Raw genomic sequence first — 26,781 nt, forward strand, 5'->3', positions numbered from 1 at the left:
AAGGGAGGTTGTGGTCCGTGGGACTCCCATGGACCCTGACATGTTCATTTATGGCATTATTGTGCTCATGGAAGTGGTGCCTCAGATTGCTAAACAGTGTTGGCAAGTGCTCACAGATTTCATCGTTTGTCCAGCTGTGTCACCTGAGCTGGTGGCAGGAACAATATTGTCACTGGATTTACAGGGATTGTTGGTCTCTGACAAGAGGGGGGTTGTGTTAGGAATTGACAGCGATGGGTGTGAGTGGCGCACAGTGCCCTGTATAGATCCAACAGTACAGCTGAAGGAAGTGACGGATGACAAGTTGTATGAGAACAATGATAAAGATGGAGATAATATTGGAGATTTGCATCCCCTGTGACATAATGATACGGTACTGAAGGGTGCAGTGCCCCTGATGGCAGTATTAACCCCACCTCTATTTCTTGACGAAGACTTACAACATGTGCCTTCACAGTTGTGGACTACAAATCCACATAATGTATGATTACTGAAAGATGTGACCCGTGTGCGTATAACACTGAAGCCAGGGGCAGTGCTGCCCAGGGTAAAACAATATCCATTATCAAGCGAGGCGGATGAGGGTATTAGACAATGCAGACCTTACTGGACATGGGGATCATCGTTCAATCTATGTCCCTGTGTAACACAGTAATATATCCTGTCACGAAATCAACGGGGGGTAACTGGAGAATGATCCAGGACTTACACCCCCCCCCCCATGATGTGGTACATAAAGAATTTCTAGTCAGCCTGAATCCTGCTACAATTTTATGCAGCATCCCCAAAGAAGCCGCATACCTCACTGTAATAGACTTGAAAAATGCATTCTTCTCGATTCCACTCAGTCCTGAGTCGAGGTACCTCACAGCATTTACACAGGGCCAGATGTGGTTCTAACATACCAGGTTACCTCAGAGGTACAGCGAGAGCCTGAGCATATGCAACAGAATACTGTATGCTGATGTAGGAAATATTCAGGTGCCTAGCATGAATATTCAGTAATAGACGATCTGTTAGTGTGCAGTGATAGTGAACAGCACTGCCAAAGGGATTCTATTGCACTCTTACAATTGCCGGCCTATAAGGGGTACAAGGTTGACAAGGCTAAGTTGCAATACTGCCAACAAGAGGTTCTAGATCTGGGACAGTTCATATCAGTAAATGGTAAAAGTATACTACAAGATAGGGCAGCGTTAGTACGTGCCACCCCCAGACCTGCCTCGGTTAAAGAAATGCAAAAGTTTCTGGGTCTGTACAACTACTATAGAGCATGGATCCTAGTTTACACGGAATACACAAGGCCACTTTTGCAAGCCCTTAGGGAAGCACAAAAAACAAAGGACCATAAGTTACAGTGGACAGTAGACATGATCAAACAGTTTGATGATTTAAAAGAAGTCATTAGTTCGGCACCCTTACTGGTCACGCCAGACTACACGCAGGAATTTTACTTATTCTCACATTCAGATGGCCAGCTCATGACAGTGGTACTGGCACAGAAGAGCACTATGGGCCATAAGCCATTGGCCTGTTATAGCAGCACTCTGGATGCAGTGATGTAAGGGCAGTTTGTGTGCAAACAAGCTTTAGCAGCTGCTGCCTTCGCAATAGAGAAAAGTTCTACAATTCTAATTGGGTTCTCAGTTATGTTGTATGTGGAACACTCTCTATTTGCCATTCTAGAAAGGTCAAAATCAACCTGACTACACATGGATCTTCACTGTATGAGATTATCATTTTTAAACCGCATATTCATGTGGTTAGATGCAAAACAGTGAACCATGCCACCTTCTAATAGACATGCCTATGACAGAGGATTTGACGGGGCACAACTGTGCCACATGCGAGGGGGAGGAGGACAACATCTACAAGGCAAGAGACTGCGCATTGCCAGAGGGTGAGCTACATTTTGTTGATGGGTCATCCACAATTGACCAGGGAAGTGGGCAAAGACATACAGGGGCAGGAGACCTACGACTTGAGGAAGGGGAGTACAAGACGGTGGTCATGAAAAGATTTCCCATGCATTATTCGGCGGGAACTCATAGCGCTTATTGGAACTTTGAGAGCATTTCAAGGATGCTATGTTACAATATATTCAGATTCAGCTTTTGTCACAACAGTACACACCGGTCTATCCCGCTGGAAGAGGAAGGGGATTCGGAGGGCTGATGGATCCCCTGCGCAGCATGCAGCACTGCTAGAAATACTGATGGAAGCATTATCCCAGCCATCTGTTGTGGTGGTCGTCAAGTGCGCTGCCCACACTAATGTGATAGACGAAATATCTATGGGTAACGCAGCCACCGACTCGACAGCCGAAATGGTGGCATATCTGCCAAATGAAATACCCGCTGAATAAAAAAGTTGCAAGGAAGAGCACCTGAAAGGGAGAAAGAGTTGTGGTTACAGAGAGGTTGCAAGCAATCCCTGACAGAGCTGTTATGGAGGCAAGAGAGCTCTGGGAAGACAGTAATGCCCTGGGAACTCCTCACAGCAGCTTTTGAACAGTTAATTTACCCATCTTACAGTTCGAAGCAACGCATAGCGGCAGATATACAGTAAGATTGGTTTATACCAAACATCCAGGAAAGCATTACAGAAACAGTTGTACATTGTGCCACATGTCAGAGTTTCAGTACAGGGATAACACTACAGATGTTACAGGCACCTTGCCCCGCCCTACTGAGCCTTTCGGTGAACTACACATAGATTACCCTGACATGGATGTGCATTGTAATGGCTCTATGTGCCTCATAGTAGTGGTTTTTCCTTTCTCACGGTGGGTGGAGGCTGCACACATCCGGATGCCAAATGTGCTGCTAGATTTTTGGTACATGAGGTTTTGCCTCGGTGGGGTGTGTGTGAGGTTTTATGGTCGGACAACTGCATACATTTTTTCAATGCACTGTTCCAGCATGTCACGGCACTACTCGGTATTAAGCACTGGATGTGTTCAATTTACCACCCACAGGCCACCTTGTTGTGGAGAGGATCAATGGACTTCTCAAAAGTAAACTGTGTACCACGTTGAAGAACTGGGTGCACTGTTTGCCCGTGACCCTCTCCAGTTTACGTACACAGCCCAGTAAAGACCATCATTTGTCACCTCACATACCCCGACCTCACTGGTCAGCGCATGCACACTCCCATATCCCCTGTAAGAAGGGCCCCAGACGCACATAGGGCAGCAGAACTCATCACTATGTGATGAGTTCAAAGATTATTTGACCACACTAACTAGGGCAATTAAATGTGTCTCCCGCCAGATTGCACCTCCCAGAATTGAGACAACAGACACCGGCTGTAGTAAAAATGATGACGGTTCCGGAGCGCATGACCACACAACCGCTGCTGCCTGGTGATTTCATATACGTTCGTAATTTCATGCGCAGGTGGAACAACCCTCAGTTCCACGGGCCCTACAAGGTGGTGTTTTGCACCCCCCCTGCGGTAAAAGTAAAGAGCTTGCGCGATTGGATCTACCTCTCTGACGTCCGTAGGATACCTCCAGATAGTATGTGGGCACTCCAATTATCTTAAAAGGGAGGGGTAGCAATACATGTACCTCATCTAGCTCACCTGCCTGTCCAGGCACGATACGTACGCAGCGGCACAATCCATTCTCGGGCTGTACCTCAGCCGCTAGCTCCATATCTTTCTTTTTTCAGGAGCTATTTCTCTCTTTTTCTCCTTTTTCTTTCTCTCTCTGTGTCTCTTTCTCTGTGTAAAAAGTACGTTTTGTATGTCTCTTCTTTTCCTTGTCTTGTGTATCTGCGCTTTCATTTCAGGAGATGGGCGTGATTAATGTAAATTATTTGTTAAGTAGGGACCCGAGGTGTAGATGCATTAATGAGAAAATATGGACCTATGTTTATTATTGTGGGTTAACCACTATCACTGGCGTCTGTGTGACATTGATGGTACTATTGGAACTGTATTGGGGGGAGGCTGTTATAGTGGGAATTCCTATAAAGGGGGTGGGGGAATGGGATTGTATACTATTCAAATGGGACAGTACATATAAATGTTAATAATATTAGCAGAGTTACATATATTAGTAATATGCCCTCATTACAAGTCAGGCGTTAAGGGTTTAATGGCGCCGTTAACCCTTAACGCCTGATTCACACTTTAACGCCTGCTTTTAGCAGGCGTTAAAGTTCAAGGCGCTAAGCGACCTTGGTGCTAATTACAGCACCGTAATTTACGGTGCCGTAATTAGAGCCTTCCCCATCCCCACTATGCCCTATGGGAAAAAATGGGGAAGGGCAAATGGTGAATGGGGAATTACCGCCCCACTCACCTTGGAATGGGGCGGTAATTCCGCCATCCACCGTGGCGGAATCCGGCATGGACCATGGTGCTAATAGCACCATGGTCCACCGCCTGATTTGTAATGAGGGCCATAGTGTTAATACTAACAATAATAATGGAAATGAATATAGGAGTAGCATAGTGCTGATACAAGTGTTAGTGATGATTATAACATGTACAACACGACATTGGGCGAAACAGTGCAAAGGTTGTTTTCAGCAAGAAGGAGATTGTTTAGCAATTTGAAACAATATAGCATTTTCGATAGCACTGTTAAAACTGACACCCCTGAGAGTGTGAAAAGAAAGTACGAAAGAAGTATGTGTAACGCTCACCTGATTCCCGCAGAGGCGCCGGTCTTGACTGGGTGAATGCCGTATCTTCAAAGGTGATGTGTAACACACGGTTAGCTCTTTGGGCTGGACCTCTGTGCACTGTATGTCTGACTTGAAGAGTAAGATGTCTTAGGTAAGTGAACGCCGAGCTCTCCATCTGCCTCGGGGCAGGGTGCCGTAACCAGTTTCTTCACTGGATAAGGGTGCAGGCCTCTTGACCTCAGAGGACTGCTGTCCGTCGTTAACTGCACGAACGGTAAGTTCTGGGCACTTCAAATGTCTTAAAAGTCTTTTGTAATGATATCTCTTGTTTTGCAGGGTTCCGGCGATGGCGGATGGCGGGCTAATGAGAGTTGAGGATCGAACCCGCGTGAGGAATAGAAGCGCCTGGAAGCACGTAAGTAAGCGCTAGTAGCCTGCTTCACGATGCGCACTAACTGTCCCTTTTATCTTGCAGGTACAAGTTCGGAGCTTTAGAGAAGCTGAAGGGTGCTGGAATACCCACTGGATTCGGCGTGGGAAGGAGTAATGGCACGTGAGTAATAAAGTTGCCCAATGTCTTTAAACGCACCTTCTTTTGTCTTTCAGATGCGGGATGCAGCACCGAAGGCCTCCGGAGCGTGCGAAGAGCTGGTAAGCTTTTGTCTTTCAGATGCCGGAATGCAGTGCGAAGACCTCCGGAGCATGCGAAGAGTAGGTAAGCCTTTGTCTTTCAGATGCCGGAATGCAGCGCGAGGCGTTGGTGACAGCCGATGGACCAGGTAAGAGATGCGCTGCCACTGAAAACCGTAGTGCTAACCTGTTCTTTCTTTGTCTTTACAGGTGCTGCTGAAGACTGGATTCCAGGATGGTAAGCCTTTGTTCCCTTAGGCCCAGGATCAGAAGCAGAAGACACGATGAGCGTTCTGCTGCAGAGAATGCAGAATAACACAAAGCAAGATTCATCCATCGGGTGTGGTTTAAATAGCCTCCTGTAGTGCTTAGGTGTCTCCTTCCACAGCCACGCCTAGGTAAGAAAAGAGTTCCTGCTTTCCAGAAGAGTTCCAGTGTTCTGAACCTAGGGAGTGGCTCCTGCCCCACCCAACAGGAAAAGTAGTCCCAAACAGAAGAGGATCAGGGGTTCAACTGGCAGGTAAGTAAGCAGCATGGTCTGCTGCAGGTAAGTCCACCCAAGCATTATGAGCCCGGCGCTTCCAGCGCTGGGACTGGGCATCTTTATGAGCCTGGTGCCACTGGCGCCAGGACAGGGTCCAAAAGGTCCCAATTGGGACTGGCTGGCACTCGGAACCGGGGTTATGGGTCTGCTTCCAAGGGAGTCGGGCAAGTCCTGATCTTTTGGAAGCAGAGATCATGACAGTATGATACGTATCAAGGGCTGGGTTTGGATATGATTGAGTATATCAGTCATCCCGAGTTTATCAACTCATGGTATTCTAACATGATGGGTGTGAGAAGAAATGCTGTGGATGGAAGCTTGTAACGCTCACCTGGTTTCCAGGGGGGCGTCACTCAGCCTGTTCTGACCTCTTACGACTTCAAACCCTTCCCTGGAGTCTACTCGACTGGAGACTAGGCCTTGTTTATTTGGAAAGTGTGTTCTCCATCCTGCTTTCAGCGCAGGGGCACGTTGATTGATGCAGGCTAGTTGCTGCCTAGTTACTTCACTGGCAAGAGTCCGACAGGTAAGTATAATGAGTCTTTTGAACAGTTCTCTAACTTCGTTCCTTTCCTTCCTTAGATGATGGCCGGCGTCCGGGGATGGCGACGTGCTGCTGAGATGAGTAGCTCTGAAGGTGAGTGAGAGTGCGATGCGCGATGCAACCCTTTCGTATATGTATTGAACTGAGTTCTTTTTCTGTGTCTTTTAGGTGCTGCAATGTTTTCAGTGTGGATGCCGGTTATGAAGAAGAAATGCAGTGAGTAAGCGCGGTATGCAGCGCCTCTAGATGTTTCCACGCTAACCTGGAGTGTCTTTTCCCTCTTGCAGATGGATGAGAAGTTCCGGAGACAGAGTTCCCCCAGAGCTGCTGGGATTCAGGTAAGCGTTTGAAGCTTGTACAGTCTTTAAAAATAAGCAAAGATTTGCTGAATGCTTACTAATGCCTTTTTTCTGTTCTTTTCCCTTTTCCTTAGGAAGCGGCGTGCCGGGATGGGAATGACACTGCCGAAGATGCCCGCAGAACAGAAGAAGCGATGAATGATGGGCAGAAGCGCCGCAAGGTAAGGCTGTTCCTAACGGTGTTCTTGTTCTTGCAGGAGCTGAGCGCAGAAGAAAGATGCAGGCCTACTGGAGACTGATCGGAACATGGTGAGTGTCGCGCTGCAGGTGCAGAAAACACAAAGCATGTTTCTCAGCCTGGGCGTGGTTTAAATAGTCTCTGGATATCCCAGGTGTCTCTGGGCTGAACCACACCCAAAAGACTAGACTGCACGTGCAGTTCTGGGAACCGAAATATGTGGGGCATCCATCTTTTCCCCATCAAAGCACTACAAGTCCAATCCCCAATGTTATCCTATGGGAGTGAGTGAGTCTGGTGCCACAAGTGCCAAGTCCGTCTCCAAGTGGGTCTTTGGAGGGATGGAGAGGCCCTTGAGGGCCATTTAGGTGATTGTGGCCTGGCTCCAGCCTGACATCTTGGAGGGCTGGGGACATGAGGGGCAGGAATCATGACAAAGCTGTTGTGTGTTCATTCATTCTGCATGCATCAGTGGCTCCCAAGGTGTTAGTACTGCAAGCAGTTCCAATTATAGAGGCACAATGCCTAGTTCATCATGTGCTATGCAGAATAAAAGGAACGTTCCAAGCACATAGTGTGCAACTGCAAATGGTGGGTCCAGATCTCGTACAGTGCAGCGGCGATTAAAAAAAATCAAGTGTGTGGAGCTACCCTATCTGATGGTGAAATGGTGTAAACATGTCAATAACAACTGGCAGGACGCCACACTACCTTGATTGTAACATACATCCAGTAGAGGATAGCACGGGTGGACAATTTCTGTGCACAAATCTGGACAGAGCATATCACAAAGCTGACGTAGATTACAACAATGAAAAAGCTGGTGCGAGTGCACATGGAAGAAGAATATAGACTGTTTCCGTTGCAAGAGTACAGTCTTTGTCGGCTCGAACGTACGTTGTAATAAGACTCTACTGATCACAGACATGAATAAGCGCTCTGAGGCCTGTGGGAGAGCTAGCGCTTTACAAAAGTTGAATAGAATAGGGAACAGCGGCAATGGATTATTACTGGGTCTGTGGCCAACAAGCTGACTTGCACCTCCCACCATCATGGAGGGGCTGTTGTTCGCTTGCCACATTGCACTCAGCGCAATTAGTAATCCCAGAAGAACGCTTGAATAGGGGAGCACTGCCTGCCGAGGGGCCAACAAGTCACCCCACATTTGAAAATGAAGATAAGGACCTGCTGCCCACACAAGAGCTCCACATCCTGCCAGGAAAAGGACAGTCTCAACAACTAAAGAGGATGAAAAGATCAAATGATATATCCAAAGACTCTTCTGCATTGCTTACTGAGATAACAGAAGAATATAGGCTCTTCAGCTCAGCAGAATCCTTTTTTGCATCTTTACTTTTGCGAGGAGTACAGGCAGCCGCAAATGCCAAATGCTTGCAGATCGTGAGATGGGAGCTGGTCCAGCTCGCGAAAGATACAGAGAACAGGCTTAATGTGATCAACGTTGAGTTGCGTGCATTGAGAATTATGACGATACAAAACCCATATGTGTTGGACATGTTAACAGTAATAGAAGGAGTGGTTTGCAAACAAATGTGGCGATTTCTGCTGCACATTTGCGCCTCCTGAGGATGTGGAGAACGCATCATTATCCCACATCATCGCAGTTGTTCATGGCCTGGGTGTTCGCATGAAGGTGGGAGGTGTACAGGACAGTGATTGGTTTACTTTGGCCTTCAGTTGGGCCCCGTCATGGCTCGGAGCGATCATGAAGATGTTGATGCCCCTCATCATGTTCATCCTTGTTATTTTCTGCTCCTGTCAACTGGGACGTTGATGTTGTGCCACTGTGGCAGCCATTAGCACAAGAATGAAGGTATCAATTGGGGTTCCAAAAGCACCTCGCAGGGCAAAAGATATTCAAGTACAGACTGATATCCCACAAGGTGGCCCTACGTATGAAATGCTCCCCAACCTTATGGAGATGAAGTTGACCATCTATACCACACTATCATTTCCCTAGCACCTGATCTAGAAAATTACTCGGAGGTTTGGGTGGACCTGACGGGAATGCATCTATATGACTTGCTCACCTGAAGAGTATGGGCAAAGGGGGGAGAGTTTGCGGTCAGTGTGTAGGGCCTGGATGCCAATAAAGGGAACTCAGCCATATGTGGAAGTAGAGAGGAGGGAGCGGGAATGCAAAGGTATCAGAGTTTGTTACTGTAGAAGTAACAAAAGGGGTAATGTTGGGAAGGGGGCAGCCTCGTCCCACCGCCCTAAGCGCTTTAGAGTGAGACGAGATGCATTTGAAGCACTTTGATGGGCTAGGGGATAGGGAGGACAGTCAAGGGACCACCTCCCAATACAAAGGACCCCACTTCAATGTAATCAGATATAATCAACCCACATAGTCCACAGGGCGTGAGCAATATTGGTATTTTTGTATAGATGTTAGCAATTGTAGTTAAGAGACGAGGCATGTGTGGCGAATGCGGCATTGCATGCACTAGGCCCAAATTGAGAGACAAGAGAAATTTCCAGCCTTGCCCAAGCTCCCATGGGGAAAGCCCACACCCCCAACCGCCACAACGCCTATTTATTGTTCTAACAGTGTTGCAAAGATGCATTTGTTTTTACTCAAGATGAATGTGACCTACAAGGCCGTGATCACAGACTGGCGCCTGGTGGGCATGTTATCTCACACTGGCCAATACATGACGTCCATCCCCAGGTGACTAAGAGCTATAACCCCTATAACTGACTAAACCTTAAAATCCCTGAATTCTATGACACCAGGTGCCCTTTGACCACCAACCCCAAAGTAACAAGTCCTGAAATGTTCAAAAAGGACGGACAGGGCACATCATTGAGCGACAATCATGTGATTTGTATTGCGAGGTGCTGGGAGGGATAAATTATAGTTCAAAACAAGGGCGGAGAACTTGGAGCCGGATGGCGCGGAAGGGAGTGAGTGAACTGTGTTTGTGAAGGTTAGAGTGCCCCAGAAACTCCTTTGTGCCTGTCTTGAGGCCTGCCAGGTGCACAGTATAGTTATAAAATAGCATTATGTTAGGCGTGTAGTTCAGACATCAGCCAGGATCTCTTTCAAAATATTGACTCTCTTTCATAAGTGCATTTATGGGCCTGCACCCAGTTATTTAAAGGAAAGAGTCTCTATATACCAGCCTACTAGAAATCTTCGATCAACCTCTGCCCAGCTCTTAAATGTGGCAAGGACCAAGAGAGCACGTGGAAATGGACGTTCCTTGCTAGTGCTTCTGTCTTTTGCATGGAACGATCTACCTATAATACTTAGAGAAGAAACTAATCACTTGGCTTTTAGAAAGTCTATTACTTAATCATTGGCCATCCTCACTGTCCTCTTTCCTGGTTGTGAGTCAGTGCCTGGATGCCTTAGGGCTTTGGCGCTATATAAATGTTATAACATAACATAAACACCTATCTAACCCTAAATCTACAGATGGGAGCAAGCGATGACCATCAAATTATAATAATACAGTCCTATTGGAGTCTTATCAAAATAAAAGCACCTATACTAAATAAAAATGATTACCAATCCTTACTGCTAATTATACAAAGTGTGGGGTAGTGTTCATAAAAAAGAAAGAAGTGTTCACAAAACTATATGTCAGGATGTTCAGGCCGTTGGCCTCCCTTCCCCATGTTTTTAGCACGGGACAAGGCGGTTCACTCAAGCAAAGCACACACTACGGCACGAGGATACAGTTCCATTACCAGTATCGGGGCCTTCTGTGGTGCAAGTCTCTTTACACTTCAAAAGTCTCTTGCTTCTGAGGGCCTTATGTACAAAAACAAAACACAAAGTTCCTGTCTTATAATTATTCACTTCGGGTGATTCACCCTGGATCCCCCTCAGCCGGGCTCAGATCCCTTTTATATCACAATCGTTGTTTTGTGGATCCCCCTCTTCTAGGCTCAGGTCCCCCTTTTACAATGTTTAGAGAATATTCTTTTTGGGTGAATCACGGTTCACCCCGGATCCTCCTCAGCCTGACTCAGACCCTTTCTACTATACAATTAATCTCCTTCAGCTGGGCTCGGACCAATTGCAGTTCGCATTCAACTATCGAAGACTTTCGAATGTGCACAGGATTTAGCTTGACCCGTTGCAGGACCACTTTGATGTCAAGATTCCCTTTCCATAGTTGCCAATTAATTGGATACCTAACCGAGACCTTCGAATGAGCACCCATGTGGCGCTGGACCATTCTGTCTACGGTATCTTGCTTGGCCTCCCAAAGTTCAATCACATCATTCATCTGGTTTGCAATTCTATTTCCTCATACAATGTGGCCGCTTGCAATCTTGGTTCTATCACAGGCTGGTTTTGTATCAGTCTCTCTGACTCACTGGCTGTGCTGTCTTTTCTGGCGGTGCTTTGTTATAGGAGCCAAGGACATTACCACAGCAGCATTTGTTCCTCCCCACCTTGATTATCGACGCGGGAGAGCCCCGGGTAGCTCTGATTCTCAATGTGGGTTTGTTCAGCTTTAGTTCCCGGACTTAGGTTGCTTACTTTAAAAGGTTCTTAAAAGTAACAGTCTGAAAAGGTCAAGGGCACTTCACTCCTTGCAACCCTCTCCGGTCTCGCCGTCTTTCTCCTCATATTGGACTGCTATGTGGGAACTGCTGTTTCCTCATGTGCTTTGCCTTGCTCAGAGTGTGTTCTCGTGCTCTGCCTTTTATCCATGTGGGGAAGTGTGATGGAAGTAAGGTGTGTGTAATGATCAGTAATTGCCTGACGTTGCCTGATCATTGTACTGGGACATGTCTGGTATAAGGCTCTGGTGTTAGTCTGTTTTCGCTCATGATGAGCTGTCCATGAGAAAGTGTTTGTGTCGGGCAGGGGGGCGGTTGAGTTCCTAGGAAAAGGTGTCACAAGGAAGGGGATACCGCATCTCACCATCCGGTGTCCCACTTCCACTGCCTGAAGAACCCTCATCCAGGTGATCCTCCTGCACTGGTCCACCCCCAGGAACTGGATCCAAAAGCGATGGCTGTGTCCAGGCCACCTGAATGACAGATCACAGGGGACTAGCGGGTGAGACACCTTTAGGTTTCTCATAATATGCACCTATAGGGGTTTACTGGGAAGAAAAATACAACACTTCACAAAACAGTGGTCGGACTATAGGCAGGCTCAAGTATTGGTAGTTTTCATAGTGATGTTTCTAGAAATAACGTAGTCTACGAAATTACCTCCTGAGTGAGTAGGTTCAGTCTTGAGAACTATAAATTCCCAGCTTTTAAGAAGTCTTTCTAACTCTAGAGCTTCCTTATCCTCTGGGTTACCCAGCCAGTGATTTATATCACCAAGTAGAATAGTAGACCAATTTGTTAAGAGGAGTAAGTAAATGTGTCAGTTCCTCAGTAAAGTCTGGCATAGTCTTAGGAGGATGATAAAGTAATATCAAGTTAATACAGCTGTTCTCATTTGGGAGGAACTTTAGATGCATAATGAAGATTACCCAGGCTTACACCTCAGAGAAGTCTTGATTCTATTAAAGACACAGAGGTGAGCAATTATGCTTTAACTTTCTTCAATTCCGCTCATTGGGCACACGTGGTGGTGTGGTTCTCTTCGTTAAATCTAGCCTACACTTATTTGAATCGTCAATTGACTGTACAGGCTGTGAAATTCTATGTCAAGACCCTAGGGCATATTAGCCAGTCATGCAAAGGGGACAGAATGCCAATAGGGGAGCACCCATCAGTGGTGCGGCTGTTGTGAGGCGTGAAATTTGGCGCCCAGGTAAGCGGTATTGTGGAACGTGGAGGAAGTGTTCCGGTTATTTCTCAGCTGGCCGGACAATAGTCGATTGCCAGCCTCTCGGTTGTTAAATAAAATGGCCATGTTGCTCTGCTTAATGGCCTGTAGGAGAGTGTTGGATGTAAAGGTGCTGGAATTAGACAGAAAGATTTTCTATCCGGAGGACATAGGGTTCAGTATAGCCAAGCCACAAAGAATGCTTCCTAAGTAATCTCTTATCCTTATTTTCCTGATAACCTGAAGCTCTGCGTAGCGCAATGTATCACAGACTATGAGAAAGCTGTGGCTAGCGTCAGGCCAGCGGGAGTGACCCAGTTATTAATAGCACAAAGGCCTCATCATGCAGTGGCTTCAGCAATAAGAGTCAGGTGGGTCAGGGAGATTATGCATTTGGCAGCACATTCAGCTAGACGTGCAATGGCATCTAGAGTGTTTACTGCAGTGGTCTCTCTGAAGGATATTATGCAATCAGCTGACTGGTCTTGTGATACTATATTTAAAACCCTTTACTTTAAGCCAGTATAAGCGATTGCAGCAACTATCATAGGTAGCTTTGAACAAGCATAATGCTTGCCTCAGGTCTTGACACAGAATGAAGATTACCCAGGCTTACAGCTCAGGAAAGTCTTGATTCTATTAAAGACACAGAAGCATGTCACTACCCTAATGATTTATTCTCTTCTTGCCTCCTAGGGGATGACCAGAACAACTCTTGAGCCTTCATGTGCTGCCGGGTGAATAGCGTCTGGATTTTGTCTGGATTTGTGTGGGACTCTTATACCATGGACAATTCCGGGGTTGGCAGAGCCATTGTTCCATTCGTTTCTTGGAGTTGCTTTCTAGGCGCGTTGACTGATTTCCCAGGAGTATGGCGTCGTTCGTTGTCAAAAGAAAGAGGAAGGGACCCAGGCAGGAAGTGGGTCATAGCAAAAGTCTCGATTGGTGGTTTTAAGACTAAAGTGAGCAAGGAATTTATGGGCATTTGTAGTCCCTTGAATGTTCAGTTTATTAAACAAAGATTGTAAGAAAGGTTACGTTTTTAAAAGCGGCTGATGAGCAGAATTAAAGAAAGTTAAAGCATATTGCTGACATAGAATTTTACAGCCTGCACAGTCAATTGAAGATTCAAAGAAGTTTTGGCTAGATTTAACCGAGAGCCACACCACCGCCAGTACCCGGAGTATGTTTTTTTCCAAACACATTATAGCCTGGGTGGGTGGCCATACAAATCTTCGGGCCACAGGAGTCATTCAACCTGGTTTCAGTAACACAAATTATGTCTAGACCTTCCTCCTGAATATAGTGGTGTATTTCAGTAGCATGCTTATTTAATGACTGAGTGTTTAATAATTGTAGAATACAAAGGTTTGGTTCTAGTCCTGGTTAATAGTTTTCCCTTCATGTCAGCACTAAGAGTCTCCAGAACTACCTCAAATGAATGTTCTTTATTGACCAAGAGGTCAGCAGTATCATTGCATTCTTTTGGGAAGTATATTTTGGAGCAAACTGTTTGTACTACAGCTGGAGGTTCAGCAGTTGTGTGCTAACTACACTAGTTATAGTAGGGGTTAGAATGGACGTTAAAGGGAAATCATTCTTTGCAAGCTCTGGAACATTTTCCGAAAGAGGCTGCACCTGAAGTGTGGGAGATTCATCGTAAAGCCTTTCAGCAAGAAACTTCTCTACTAATCTTTAGCGCTGTAATGTCTGGGTGGCAAGTAGTATTGTAAGCTCGGGGTGGCATACCATGGTAGAAAAAAAGTACAATAGAGCAAGACAGAGGCAGAACAAGGGTCTCACCTGCTGCAATCTGCATGCCCAGCGTGGACCGGCAAAGACCTGCTTGGCTTAGAAGCTCTGCCGCTGAAGTGCCTGACGTTTTGACAAATGCGACCCAGGGGTCCCTAGGAATTGAAGTCCTAAGAAAAGCATTCTGCTCCAATGCGTAAATCAATAATGAATGCTTTATCTCTGCACAAGAACATGCAATGGTAAGATGATATGTAATACTAGAAACCTATATTAATTCAATTATGACTAAAACCATGAACCACTACATACATACCACAGATTCAGGAAATGTGGAGAGTGGAAACGGGAGGCATGGAATAAAAATGTGGCCATATTTTATCATATGCGAAAAAAGGGACTCCCCAAGGAGATGGAACATGTCTCTTTGTTGCGGGGATAGAAGCGAAGGGTTTGCCAGAAATTCAAGCACATATGGTGCATCATTGTAAAAGGAGACGGGAGAAGGAAAAGGAGGACGCAGAGCAGGCGCATAGAGCTGAAGCGAAGCTATTTCAAAATAAACTGGCTAAAATAAGTTTATAAGGGACTATAATCACAAGCCCCACAGAAAGACAGCAGGGACAACTGGGACAGTGAATCAAGTTTTTCACTAGGATGGATGGCTCGGTATACTTCCGATTGGAGGGAAATAGCCGGTTTTCCAAGAGGGGGAGGAGGTGCATTTGGTGGATTTGGGGAATGAGGGTTTGGCAGGCAGTTGGGAGGCCAGTTTAGAGGACTAGATGGAGTGCAGTGCTGGTCCTGCAGGAGGATGGGACATTTTTCACAAGATTGTAGAATTAGACAATCATATTTTTATGACCCATTGGTCAATCTAAATGGGCCAGCAAGTAGGTTTACGGGTTATCCCTCGCAACAGATTCAACCCCCGACCATGCCATGTGCCTCATGTTGTGCACAACCACATCAAACACGGGTAGTACAGAACCCGGAGTCTGAGGCTGCACATACCTATGTGCCACATAGGCACCTGTACAGCCATGGGATAGGAATCCTTTGCCTCAGGGTACAGTCACACATTATACTGGAGCGTGCATTTTGGGAGGAAGTCCTTTTCTGCTCCCAGGTACAAACACATGTCCTGACTAGGACAGCCCACAGAGAGCTCTGACGTATCCAGTCCTGGACAGAGGAACCCCAGGTAGGTGGGGCTAAATGTTTTCATTCATGGTCGATACAGGGTCAACTAAGTCTTGCATCAAGGAAGGTAAATTTCCCCTTTCAGGAAAAATGTGGACACGCAGGGATTCTCTGGGGCTATCCAGTTGGTTCCCTACACAGAGGATTTACCTATTAAGGTAGGTGCACAGGATTTATTAGCTCCTTTGTTATATTGTACAGATACCCCAGGGATCTCTTGAGCATGTGCCTTCTCATTCACAGAAGAAGATATAGTATGCTGAACTCCAGGTTTGGATCTAGCCAGGACAGTGGCACATTTGCAAGCATGCACAGAACCCGTGTCCCAGCAGGTATAGTTACCAGTTCCTTACACTGCAATTCCCCTAATTCAGATAACAGAAATGCAGGAGCGAGTGCCGATGAATGAGAAGGATCTGTGGGTCAAAAGGGGGTACGTTCTCTCGCCCACCGATCTGTTGTGGAGACGGGAGCTTACGGGTAAAGTAGTTATGCCCCTACAATTACTTACCATGACTTTGGAGCAGGGGCAGTATCCATCACACACTTCTCCATGACAAATGGTGGCAGAGCTCCAGGAAGACTGGTTCATCCCGCACTTACAGGAACAAGTAGGTAAGTTCATAGCTAATTGACATTGAGGCCTCCAGCCTAGAGGCTTCCATGTCATGGAGTGGGGGAGCCCTCAGACTTAAAAAAGAAATAGTTTCTTTTTGTAATCACTCTGCCTTCTAAAAGAGTAACTAATACAAATTCTTTTTTGTTCTTTTTTTTGTTCAAGGGGGCCCCCTCCCAGGACATGTGGTGGCAGGCCCCCTGCACCACAGGCGGCGCAGGGGGCCCTGTTATGCCAGTGCTTGCTGGAGGAACGTCTGCACGGCTTGATCCTTATTGGTCTTACAGGCCTTTTACATAGCTCCAACTTCCTCCAGCTTGGCAGGGAGTGTGCAGTATTGTTTCACTGCACACCTCAATCATGGTAGTGCCTGAAACACATTTGACAGTCTCATGTACATCGCCTTGAGCCACCTCTGTGCCTTATTTGTCTCCTGTGCCCCTTGCATCCTTATTTTCATCTAATGTGAATGGACTTAAAACTCTGGTCATGAGAGAGTTGAACCTTTGAGACGACGTAAGCAAAGCAACTATCTGTCATCAACGTCTTCAGAGGCATTAAAGAACATTCCAGGTAGGTTTCATCTTCACTGACCCCTGGTGTCCAGGCCATCACCAATGCAAAATGGCTCCAGGTCACCAGGTATGAGTTGCTCCTTTTTATGAACCATTGGGAATTCGTGTTCAGTTCTATAAAGGAAGAAATCAGATGCTTGCATTTTGGGACATTGCAGAACCGTTACACCCTTGACCTTCTGACAGCTATGGAATTTTGGGTGTGTCAAAAATAGGGAGTGCGTGTTGCACGAACATGCCCCCCATTGTTTTGGATTATGGGACCCTGCCCCAAACAATTGGAGCACTACACAAACTTTGAGTGGCCATGGAGAAGGATGCTAAGATTGAAGACGATACTTAGATAGACTCATTATTCTCCTGTATGCCCTCCTGGGTAAGCAGAACTATGAAGATACTGATGGCTATTCTTGACTTTTTACATATCATTTTCTTGTCATTCTTGTCATTTATAATAAGCAAACATTGTAGCAATTAGCCAAACTCATCAATCACCTCTTTGCATAACAAGTGTTATTTATAAACTTAACCAAACAACATTAACCAACAAGTCTTCATACATTATATTACTGAACTGTTATTCCTGTAAGTGCCTCAGGAGGATGTCATCAGCATACCAGCCCTGTTTTGATGAGGGGGCTGCATGGGTCACCAATCAGCAGTTGCATAGTAACGACTACAGTGTGGGCCACTAAGGACCCAGTATATGCACATTGGTTTTTCACGGGGGTTATCATCTGGTGAGTGGAACATGTCCCAAATTAGTGCTTTCCAGGATTCGTATGCTGGGCCTGCTTTGCACCCAGCTTTATGGACTATGTCACCCCACACTCTAGTCTCAGCACTCGTCCAATGCTGCAGTTCATTGTGCCATTTTTCATATCTTGGACCCCCGGCGATTTCCATGCCATTGCAATGGACCTCTTTGCTAGTATGCATACCATAACCATGAGTTTGATCACGTGCCTATATTTACCAACCCTCGGGTAAGACCCCAAGAGGCATTCCTTTAATGTCCATTCAAATCTCACCACTCCAGCTTTCGTACAGGCCAGTTCTATTTTGTTCCAAAAGCACTGTATCTTAGGGCACTCCCAGAACATGTGGATCAGTTCCGCTCCCTCCGAGTTGCACCAGGGGCACTGTGAAATAACCTTAGTGTTAAACCGAGCAATTCTGCCTGGGGTCATGTACGTCCTGTATAGGACATTTAGTTGAATCAGCCTGAATATAGCATTCCTAGAGACCTCCCCGGGGTATGCCAGCACCCTCTCCCACTCTCTGTCTGTTTTATCTGTACCCATGTCCTTTTCCCATTTTTGTTTTAGTGTTATGCTTTTGGGGTTAGGTCATCTCCACCAGTTGGGCATAGATTCTGGACATGAGTCTCCACCCATACCCAGGATTGTGTAACACTGCTAGCACCGGATCTATCTCTGGTTCTTCAGGCCATTTCTTCCAATATTCTTTTTCAACTTTCGTAATCCTGTGATACCACAGAAATTGGCCTCTGGGCAGCCCGTCCCCCTCCACGATGGACTCAAATTCCCTGTAGGCCTCCTCTTCATAGATATCACCCCATGTGTAAACACCAAACCCCTCCCATAGCCTCATGTTTATTAGGTCTTCCTTGACTACTCAGCTGCCATTGGGGTTTCAGGGGAGTATGGGCGGTCACGTTTTGTCAGCTTTAGGGTCCTTCTCCGAACCTTCCTGCCTAGCGTTGCTATCATTGCAAGTGTGTTCAAGCTCCCTGGTGAGATCCAAGGTATTTCCTTCAGGTTCGCAGTGGCCACAAGTCATTTTATCAGTCTCGTTTCCTACGTGGCCTCATCATCAAGCCATTTGGCCATGTGACTGAGTTGTGCCACTAAATAGTACCACTCGAGGTCTGGCAGTTCGACACCGCCTTCCTTATATGGCAGTGTAAGCATGGAGAGGAAAGGTTTGTGCCTGGCATTACCCATAGAAGTTCCCTCAACAGTTTCTCAATCGTACGGAAAAAGGCGGCTGGACTGTAGTGGTGCACATTGTGGAATAAATACAGGAATCTGGGCAGTATTATCATTTTTGTTATGGCATCTCTACCCATCACCGATAAAGGAAGCTTAGACCAGAACCCAATGGTTTTTCTGAGCCCCCGCAATGATTTTTTGGTGTTGTCCTCGTGCATTAAACCGGGGGTATGCCAAATGTTCACTCCAGGGTACCTAAATGATTTAGTCTGCCAGTTAAGCCCTACTTCCAGAAGTTTTGTTGCTGGTTTCCCAGCTAGTCCCGCCAGTGGGAATATACAGGATTTCTTCCTGCTGAAGGATGTCCCTGAGTACTCTGCGAATCTTTCCAGCACATCTAGCATCACTGGGACGTTCAGGTGCGGGTCCCGTAGATATAGGAGCACATCGTCCGCATACAGGGACACCACGTGATGCCCCCCCCCCACTGTGATTCCTGCGTCGAAAAACTGTTTTCTAATATATATGGCTATTGGCTCCTTGCCCAATATGTAGAGCATGGACGACAGTGGGCATCCCTGTCTGGTCCCTCTCTGTATGTCCCAGGGGCTGAAACTATCCTACCCGTTTTAACTCTGGCCACTGGCGCTGCATAGAGCATTTCCACCCATCTAATAAAGTGCTCGCCCAGCCCAAACTCCCTTAACACTGCGATCAACCACTCCCATATATAGAGTCAAATGCCTTTATGGTATCTAGTGAAACTACTGCAAATTGTTCCTGCCGATTAGATGTTTGTTCCACTACGTGTTGTAGCCGTCGCAGGTTTACCGCCGTATTGCGGTTCGGAATAAATATATTCGGATCCTCATGTATTAAGGTTCCTATCACCTTTGAGAGGCGTTTCGCTAGTATAGATGTCAGAATTTTAACATTGTAATTTAACATTGCTAGGGGCCTATAGGAGTCACACTCATCTGTGAGTTTACCGGGTTTAGGGATCGGGACCACCAGGGTCTCTCTCATGGTGCTCGGTAGCAATTTGATTTCGAATGCTTCCTGAAATACTTCATGTAGAATCAAAGTTAGTTCCGATTAGTACGTTTTGTAAAATTCAGGAGGCAGACCATCGCTCCGGGAGTTTTGCTAGTGGCCAATGACTTAATCGCTTCACTTATGTCTTCAGCGGTCACTTCGCCGTTGAGCATTTCTTTTTGAGCCTCATCTAGTTTGGGTAGTCCTATCTCCTCCAGTGTATCTAATATTTCCTGTTGCAGCACTTGTCTGTCGTGGCGGTACAATTGGGAGTAACATTTTGGAAGTTGTCATTTATAGACAGCTGTGTCGTATGCACCTCTCCCACCTCATTCTTAAGTGTCGTGGTTAGATGTTTGGGGTGCTCCCTCTTGCACAGCCACGACAAAATCCTGCTCGGCTTATCCCCCTCAGAGTGTTCTCTAATGGTTTTCTCTATGTAGTCGAATTTAGACGATCTATTCCAGGCCTCCTAATTGCTTTCCCTGAGCTCCATCAGTTCCTTTTCCCCTTCTCGAGTCTTCTGGACAGTAATTTCCAGCTGTGTGATCCTTTCCTCATTTACCCCTAGTTCCTTTATTAATGTTCGCCTAATCCCCCCCCCGCACCCATAATGGTTTCCCCTCTCACCACTATTTTTAGTGCTTCCCAGATGGTGCTCCATCTATCCACACTCCCCACGTTCGTGTCTATGTATTCAGTCAATTTAGTGCGAAGTTCTTCACGAAATGCAACGTCTGTGAGAGCATCAGTCGGCATCCGCCACATCGGTATGATGGGCCTAGGACCCTTCATTGCCCAGATCGCTATTAGGGGCGAGTGGTCTGATATCGTTCTGCCCAAGTAGGCTGCGGATTCCATTTGGGGGTAATGTGCCCTGTCCACTAATAGGTAATCTATTCTCGTGTACAGCCCATGTGGTGACGAGTAGTATGTGTATTCCCTCCTCCCCGGGTGTAATTCCCTCCACACTTCTGACAAGTCCAGAGTCTCAATGAATTGTTTGAGCGGTGATCTTGTACTCCCCATCTCGCTATGTAGCGGTATGGACCTATCCAGGTCATAATCATGCACACAGTTAAAATCCCAACCCCCCTCCTCAAATGAAAAAACAATCACGGTGTGGGGCCAGTGTCTCACACAGCCCATTTAGGTATGCTGTGGTTCCATGATTCGGGAGCTAGGAGTTCACTATACAGACCTCATTCTGCTCAATGGTACCCTTAAATATGAGGTATCTCCCCTCTGCATCTGCTATTTTCTTTAAGCGAAAAGGCACTGACGCATCTATCCAGGTATTTATGCCGCGTGCATATGTAGAGTATCCTGCCTCAAAGCCCTGTCCCTCCCCCCCAGTGCTTCTCCATTTTTGCAGTATCGTCTACCGTGAGGTGGGATTCCTGTAGCAGTGCAATGGACACTTTCTTTCTGAGCAGGAAAGACTTAATTCTGTTCCTGCGCATATAGGTACCCATGCCCCGGACATTCCACGTTAAGATTTTTATGTTAGCGGCCATCTTTATCCGATTGCTTTCCCCTCAGCTTTCCCCCCACTTCAGCCCCCCGGTTGACACCACCATTTTCCACTGGTTACTTACGCCCCAATCTTCCACATAATGTTTAATCAATGTATTGCCCCTCCTAATCTCCCCACCTTCCCTTGAGTGGCGTAGTATAATTTCCCTGTCTTGGAAGTTCAGGATTTTTGCCAGCATCGGTGTAGGGTGTGATCCAGGTGGTTGTTTTTTTTTGTAGGGACCTGTGTGCCCGTTCCACCGCAAAGCCCTGTGAGAGCTTGTCAGCCCCCACTTCCTGTTGTAGTAATGTTTCCACGAAGTTCGTGGGGTTGGATCCCACCATCTCTTCGGGTACACCCAATATGCGTATGTTGTTGCGCCTGGATGGACCTTCCGCATCTTCAGCCCTTTCTTCTAAGGTTTTATTTTGCTTTTCCAGATCGTGTACCCTGGCCTGTAGGTCTTTTAGTGCGTCTGAGGTCTCTTTTTTCCAGCTTCCGTAGCCGTAACTCGATCCGTGAGGTTGCGCTTATCCTGGCACATCAATTGCACATCTGCTTTGACTTCTTCGATTTTAGTGTTTATGAAGGAACGTAAGCCTGCGATGGCTTCCAGCACTTGTTCATCTTTATTGGGTGATACTGGGTTACTTTGGACTTCATGAGGCTCTTTGGCACTTGGCGGTTGTTCCCGGGATTTATTTGCCGCAAAGAAATCCATTATGGTGTGGCTGTTCTTTTTCTTTGTTGAGGGCATGCCTTAGGCCTCTTGGTCAGGTAGTGCCGGTTGTCAGGCACCCACAGTAACTCACCTAGCGTTGTGATTCGCGCAAACTTGCCGCTAGTCCACCTTTGCTACTGCAGGTAGGTAGGACAGAAGCAGATTCTAACTTGACCTTTAACAGGGTAGTATTGCGCAAGTGAGGCTGTGCTTCCACGGTAATGGGCTTGGCTGCGCTGGAGTTTAATTAATAATGTGGCACCTTCATTAGTTATTAACCTGCTACATGTAGGCGCTCTATGGGTTATTTTTCGGGGGCCCTCAGCCAATGTTTGTAAGGTTGAGTCAACTGTCAGCCTTTGTGCACTACTAGGGCTTCCAGATCACCACTGGTGTACAGTATATAGTGCGGGTCCCGTCCCCTCTTGCCCACTCGCCCACGTTCTTGGCTCGCAGGGCTCAGCAAGCATGTAGCGACCCACCGTCTCCCCACTCAGCTATGGGGTTCAATAGATCGCTTCACCAGGCCGATTCAGGTAGTGTGCTGGTGCCGAGAGTGCAGTCCGAGTCTGCACCGTTTAGCGCGCTGTAGGCCAGAGGCAGTGAGGGCTGCGGCGTGGGTCGGGGCAGCAACTCACTGTTTGCTGACTTCAGTGCCCTCTCGGCGGTCCACTGCTGACCAATCCCGCGGACCCAGCCTCCCTCACGGGCCGACTGGCTGCAGGAGTAATGTGTGCCCCCAGGTGCAGGGCCCTGTCCCCTGCAGTTCTGATTGCCTTCCTCCGCTGCTATTGTTCGGGCGGCGCCAGGATCTTTAAAGCTGGTCGGTGCTGCGGCTGCTCCTCCGACCCCAGCTGGACGCCGGCTTCTTCCGATTCGCAGCCTCCCGCTGGTGTGACAGGGCAGGCCTTCCACTCCCACCAAGGAGCCGCAGTTCCACTGTTCTCTTGTGGACTCCCATGCCGGGGCTTCGTCCACCAGCCTCATCCGTTGCACCGGGCCCAGAGACACTTGACACCGTGTATACACTGTGCGTTTAGTGGGCAGTCGGGTTAGGCGCGGCTGCACCAGAAAGTATGGAAATCCTCACTCCATTCCACTCACTCGGGGATGCCTCGCCACAGGTCCGCCCTTCCCCCACCGTGCTCCGGGCTGTTCTTTATTCTGCCATCTTGCACACCGAGGGGTCTGCGCTTCACAGCCTGATTGTGTGCGAAGTGGATGGCGATTTTCGCCGGGCTTTCAATCCCCTTGTGCTGAATTGCTTCCTCTGCTGTTAGATGTTATTTGCATACAACGAATTTCTAGAAAACTGTCATTTGTAAGGATCTCGAGAGGATCTGGACGGGAGCTTCTCCCAGGCACACCTTCACTCAATGAGCTCAGGCCACGCTCCTTATTGTATTAACTAAAGGGATGTATGTTGGGATGCACGTTTCATGTCGCAATGTAGGGAAGAGTTTTACGCTGTGCGTATCATATTAGATCAATGGTGTTGCTAGGTTAGACGTGATGTTGACGTGTTGTTGCAATTGGTTCTATCTGATTTCCTCTAAAGCAAATGGTCGAGGTAGATTTTGCCAAATTGTATTTTTGTTTGGGACATTTTAACGCAAATGTTAGCGGGGAGACCCCTCTGCAAACCCCACCTTTTGTATTACCCAAACCCACCCCCACATACATTTGTGTTGAAATTCGTCCAAAAATATTCAACAAATTATCCCTCGACCAATTCTTGCTGCAGCATCACCTCCCTATCCCATTGCAATTTAAAATTTAATCAGTTTAGGTAAACTGATTGGGATACATGTTACTGTAAGACTTACTTTGTGTTTAGTTTGGATACATTTATTTTAGTGTTTTATTGGTTAATTAAACCATTTAACACTATCACACATGTTAAAAGTAAGCAAAAAGGTACATAATTAAGAACAGCACAAGATTATAAGAGTTTGATTATACAAATATAACAATTACAAGTTACGCATAATACATTACAATTTTAAACCTAAAAACATCAGGAAATTCCTATTACCACTAAAAACAATTTGAAAAATTCAATATTAAAAAGGCACTCCTTTTAATAATGCACATCGTCCCTAAATATCTGAATCTACTGCAAAATCTCCTGAATTTGTATCCACATTTGGTATAGCATAAAATGTGTCGTAATTATTCTACCAGAATAGAGAGAGGCCCATACGCAGTCGAAAGTAAAGTGCAATATTTCATATTTAAGGCCAGCATAGGGTTTTTTATACATTTCCTCTAGCTTAGAAGAAGAGGTAAGTAGGTGCCTAGGGGTTTCAATCGCTACTTTACATAGCCAGCAGTATCTCTGCTCATATGGGATCCCTACCCAAGCACCCGTTTGGGATAAAGTGGAAAGCAGATCTAGCCTTAGGTACGTTATAAACCTACTCACCCTTAGATCAAATTTTGTCTAGATGGTGTACATTAGCATTTCTATCCCAGGTCTCAGCCATCTTTGTCAGTTTCATTTCATAGATCCCTCAAACCCTATTTCCTCCATGAACTGATATACATCACACACCTACTCCCCAATAGGTTTACTGGTGAGATCCTTTGACAGTGAGATATGGGACATAGTAAATAATGAATCTTTATCACTCCTCTTATCCATCATACGAGAAAGAACATTCCCATCCTTATTTTAGTTGGGTTTCGAGTGACATTAATCCAAATTTACAATTATTTACCTCAATTGGGGTATTTCCTGGAAAACCGAGCGCTCATCTACACAGTTTCCCTTCCAATTACCTGACCAAGATCTTTCTTTATTTGTAAACACCTCCAGGCCGTATGTCAAACATGGAATAAGGCAGGTTTTATATAGCTTTAATATGGGAAGTTGAATGGAGCTTCCCATATTCTGTCTAACCAGATTTAGTACAACGATAAATCGGCACTCCACTTTTTGTCTCAGAGTTTTCCAGGGCCTTTACCAGAATAGAGAGAGGCCCATACGACCACTTCAATATTTTGCTTATCCATAGTCCAATTAAAAGGTGTTTTCCTCTTTTTCTTCGTATCAATAACCATAATTTTAGTTTTACTGTAAGTTTTTGAGCGGTGAATACTCGCATAGTTTGTTCATCCTGCACTGCACATCAATTGGAGTGGGATCGATCAGTAGGGTGTCATCAGCGTAGCCAAGCCAACTTATAAATACAGTACCAATCTTAGGATGAAATGAACGAATGTCCTTCGTGTGGTGTCCCATATCTGCTACATATAAATTGTAGAAGGTAGGTGACAAGGGGCATCCCTGTTTTAACCCAAAATTGTTTTGAATTTTATCACCGAGAGTGCCTTCCTGATTTAATCGCATTTGGGTGTCAGTGTCCGAATAAATCTCTTGAATGAAGTGTAGGATAATTGGATTTAGCTGCCACTTGCTGAGCTTAGCCCACAATCTCTTCCTAGCAACGGTGTCAAAGGCACTCTTATAGTCGATAAAACATATATAGAGAGCATCATCTTCTCTCTTCATACATTGGTGCATCAGAAAGACCAGGGCCCATAGGTTGGATAAAGGGCCCCTCCCCTGTCTAAAGCCTGTTTGAAACTTAGCAGGAGGCTGGAATTTTTAATTCAAGATTTAATTTCGCCTAATAGTATTTGAGAAAATATCTTCGCACACGTGTCTGTCATTGCCAGGATGCAATGATTTTCAGGATTGTCCCTACCACCTTTTTTAAACACTGTGATCAAAATGGAAGCCTTGCATCTCAGCGGGATAGTGCCAGTGATTAGGATGTTTGCAAATAGATGGGATAAGATGGGCCCGCAGTATTCGGGTTTATGTTTATATTATAAATTGGGAATCCTATCAGGGCCCAGAGATCTCGAGGGCTTCAACTTCTGAATAATCCTTTCCACCATCTTGGTCGCCATATCAATCGTTACCCTTACCTCACTTCTCTTATATGCTTTTCGTATTGTGTTACCAGTATTAGTTTTATAATACAGGCATCTTATATGTTTAATTCAATTTCTTTAAGATATAGGGTTTACTTCAAGTCCTGTTGAAGTAAACCCTATATCTGAAAAAAATGGAAAGTCGCAAGTTATGTGAGATTTAATAGAAGCTCCAAAATTCCCGGCCATCAGCAAAGCAAAGAACTTTGTACATGTTATACTATTATGCAGTATGCAGGGGTGATTTATGCCTTTTGACAAAATTGTGATAGTAGGTCTTTAATTTAGCTATTTTTAACTTTCTGAAACGGGCTTCCACATCAGTTAATTTATTTATTTTTCTAACAGCACTAATGAATTTTGATTTTTCTCCCGCTAACACTGGGTCGTAATATTTTTTCGGATGTGTTTTATTAACTCTAGGGGGCTTCTCTAATTTTGGATAACATTTTAAGCATTCTCTGACAACCTCATCAATAATTCAGCTGATATCTTTTTCTTAGTTACCCATTAAGGACAAAAATAATAAAAGAAAGCAGTAAACCTTTCTATATTTTTTTACAGACCAGAAGATCCGATTATCCGACAAGTTAAACCTTGCTGTACCCACAATCTTAGTTTTTCATTTTAACAGCAGTTCAATGGTAAATGTTTTGAGCACGTGATCACTTGCCATAGTCAGAGTTATCTGCAGTTTTCCCAATAATTGGCACATGGCAAAGGGAATGAAGACATAATCAATCCATGACCTACAGTTCCTGGCACTCCAAGTGTATGGATGACCACCAAACTTCCACCTTCCAG

At 45.9% G+C, this 26,781-nt stretch overlaps 1 protein-coding gene across 4 annotated transcripts in view; it reads left to right on the forward strand.

Moving 5' to 3' along the window:
* The window catches only part of MSH3 (mutS homolog 3), a 2,767,116-nt gene that overhangs the window by 2,462,249 nt on the left and 278,086 nt on the right, over positions 1–26,781 (forward strand). Inside the window, exon 21 of one of the 4 annotated variants that reach the window (XM_069627552.1) lies at positions 13,359–13,629. The exons of the other annotated variants lie outside the window; for them this stretch is intronic. Within the exon in view, the coding sequence (XP_069483653.1) occupies positions 13,359–13,365 (7 nt within the window). The 3' untranslated portion in view covers positions 13,366–13,629. Of the gene's footprint in view, positions 1–13,358; positions 13,630–26,781 lie in introns of those variants that run through there. 4 annotated transcript variants of the gene reach the window in all.

The sequence above is a fragment of the Ambystoma mexicanum genome, chromosome 6p (assembly GCF_040938575.1).
Source record: "Ambystoma mexicanum isolate Mex_15411 chromosome 6p, UKY_AmexF1_1, whole genome shotgun sequence".
NCBI classification, from domain to species: domain Eukaryota; kingdom Metazoa; phylum Chordata; class Amphibia; order Caudata; family Ambystomatidae; genus Ambystoma; species Ambystoma mexicanum.